Below are 2,179 nucleotides of genomic sequence, written 5' to 3'. Positions count from 1 at the left end.
GAATGGCTTTGTCTTCTGCAGTTTTTTCTCTGAGGTCCTTCACCTTTGGGCTACATCTTCTCCTCTCGGGATTCAGCTTCCTCAAACTCTCATACTCTTTGTGAAATGATTCAACTTTTTCAGCCATCTGCTTTTCCGCAAGAGATATGACATGAGCTTTCCTGTGATGCGCTGTCGCCTCCCCAACAACTGCAGTTGACGCTGCCAGGGTCAACTGAACATTCTTAGTCACATCCTCCATTCTCAACTTCTCCGAATGGACCAGATTACAAAGCAAAATATTATTGTAGGTTGTCAATCAAGTGCCAGTGATGCTCCGATGTTGAGAGCCTCGAGTCTCTGGCAAAATGTCCAAACGAGTATCAGAACTTGTTGTTGAACTGGTTAAACGTAAACAAATAAAAATACATGCAAGTGTACAGCAGATATTGAGGTGAATGGATTTAAGATGTTACAACATGTCGCATACCACGAATTCATGTCAAGCAAGGAGTGCACTGTGCAAGAAAGATGGTCGTTACAGTTTTAGGGACTGTGTGAAGCTTAATCTTTTGTGCAATATGCATTTTTTGAGAGACATCTATCAGGTAATTATGTTAATTGGTCACAAAATTGTCTCGAGAGGCTCTTCTTAGAAATCGAATTTGTGCTAAAGGTAAACATGGATCAAAATTTTCAACACTTTGAAATCAAGTGATCTAACTGATCTAACTGCAGTACCGAAAAACGACCAGATCGGAGCTTCTAATTTTCTATTCCAGGGGGCAACAACAACACCCTAACATATATATATATATATATATATGTGTGTGTGTGTGTGTGTGTGTGTGTGTGTGTGTGTGTGTGTGTGTGTGTGTGTGTGTGTGTGTGTGTGTGTGTGTGTGTGTGTGTATATGTATGTATGTATATATATATATATATATATATATATATATATATATATATATATATATATATATATCAGGAAAAGTAACACCAGCGTAGCTACGTACATCATCTTTATTACTCAAACGTTTCGAAGTTCACTAACTTCATCATCAGTGCTAAAAATAGACAAAAAAGAACCGTTAATACAGAGCAGATTAGCTTAAAAAAATAAATAAAAAAGTAACAATGGTTCAAACAAGTAAAAGGCTAAATAAAAGGTAAATATTACTAAAAAGGTAGTTAACACTGTAAAAATGGTTAAACGAACACTTATAAAAATGGCGGTATAAGAAAGATAAAAGGTTAACGTGAAAAATATCAATAAAAATATAAAATATAAAAGCGAGTTGTAAACAGTAAAAAACACAAACTAAAATGATTACAAAACACAAGACCAATAAATAAGAAATCTTACAGTTATAAATCTGGAATCATTGAGTGTGTAATGGGATGGCAGTTGTTGTGTTGTTTAGCTCTGGCTTCATCCTCGAGATAAACAGTGATTCCAAGATGATGAGGTTAAGTCTGTGTGAGGAAGAGGTTAGAATTTGGAAATCCTTTTGTGTGAGTGGATGCCCAGTGGAATAGCAGTGTTCTCTAATGGCAGATGGTGATGGTGAACTTAGCTGAATACCTGTACGGTAAGATTTTCCCATGTGCTCAAGGATACGGTGCTGTAGAGGACGTGTGGTGCTACCCACATATCGAGAGTTACATCTCGAACATTTAAACTGATATACAACACATGATTTAAGAGCAAAGGGCAAAGGTACCGTTTTGTTCAGAAGAGTACGCATCGTAGTGTGTGTCTTAAAGATAAATCTAAAGTCAACTTGAGGGAAATAATCTTTGAATATATTCTGCAGTTCCTTTCTTATGTTTAAACTTAAATGTCCAAAATATGGCAATGTGACGTAACAAACATCTTTAGTAGCCGTCATAACAGGAGTAGGAGGGGAGTGTTTCTTGTTCAAAAATCTTCTCAAGACTCTGTAGAAAATTTTGCTGGGGTATGAATTTTGCGTGAAATAATTATGTAGGAACTTCATCTCCTGGTGGAAGCTTACGTAATCTGAACAGATATTGTAGGCTCTGTTGATTAGTGTAGAGATACTGTTTAATTTGAAAATCTTGGGGGAATAACTAAAGTAGTTAAGGCCCAAACCTGTAAAAGTTGGTTTTCTATAAACTGATGTTGAGAAACAGCCACTATCATTTGTTATGAGGGTGTCTAAAAATGGTATTGTTGAGT

At 36.2% G+C, this 2,179-nt stretch overlaps 1 protein-coding gene across 1 annotated transcript in view; it reads left to right on the top strand.

Annotated features, from left to right (window-relative positions):
* Window positions 1–347: 347 nt before the first annotated feature.
* Window positions 348–2,179, top strand: part of LOC122266668 (cGMP-dependent 3',5'-cyclic phosphodiesterase) — a gene marked incomplete in the record, with an annotated part of 87,192 nt that continues 85,360 nt past the window's right edge. The window contains 1 exon segment of the mRNA XM_086554604.1: window positions 348–390. Within this exon segment, the coding sequence (XP_086410730.1) occupies window positions 348–390 (43 nt within the window).

Source organism: Penaeus japonicus, unplaced genomic scaffold (assembly GCF_977035675.1).
Source record: "Penaeus japonicus unplaced genomic scaffold, GWHDUDI00000001_assembly GWHDUDI00000030, whole genome shotgun sequence".
Taxonomy (NCBI): Eukaryota; Metazoa; Arthropoda; class Malacostraca; order Decapoda; family Penaeidae; genus Penaeus; species Penaeus japonicus.
The sequence above is the reverse complement of the archived record's forward strand: the minus strand, read 5'-3'. Positions and strand labels throughout refer to the sequence as shown.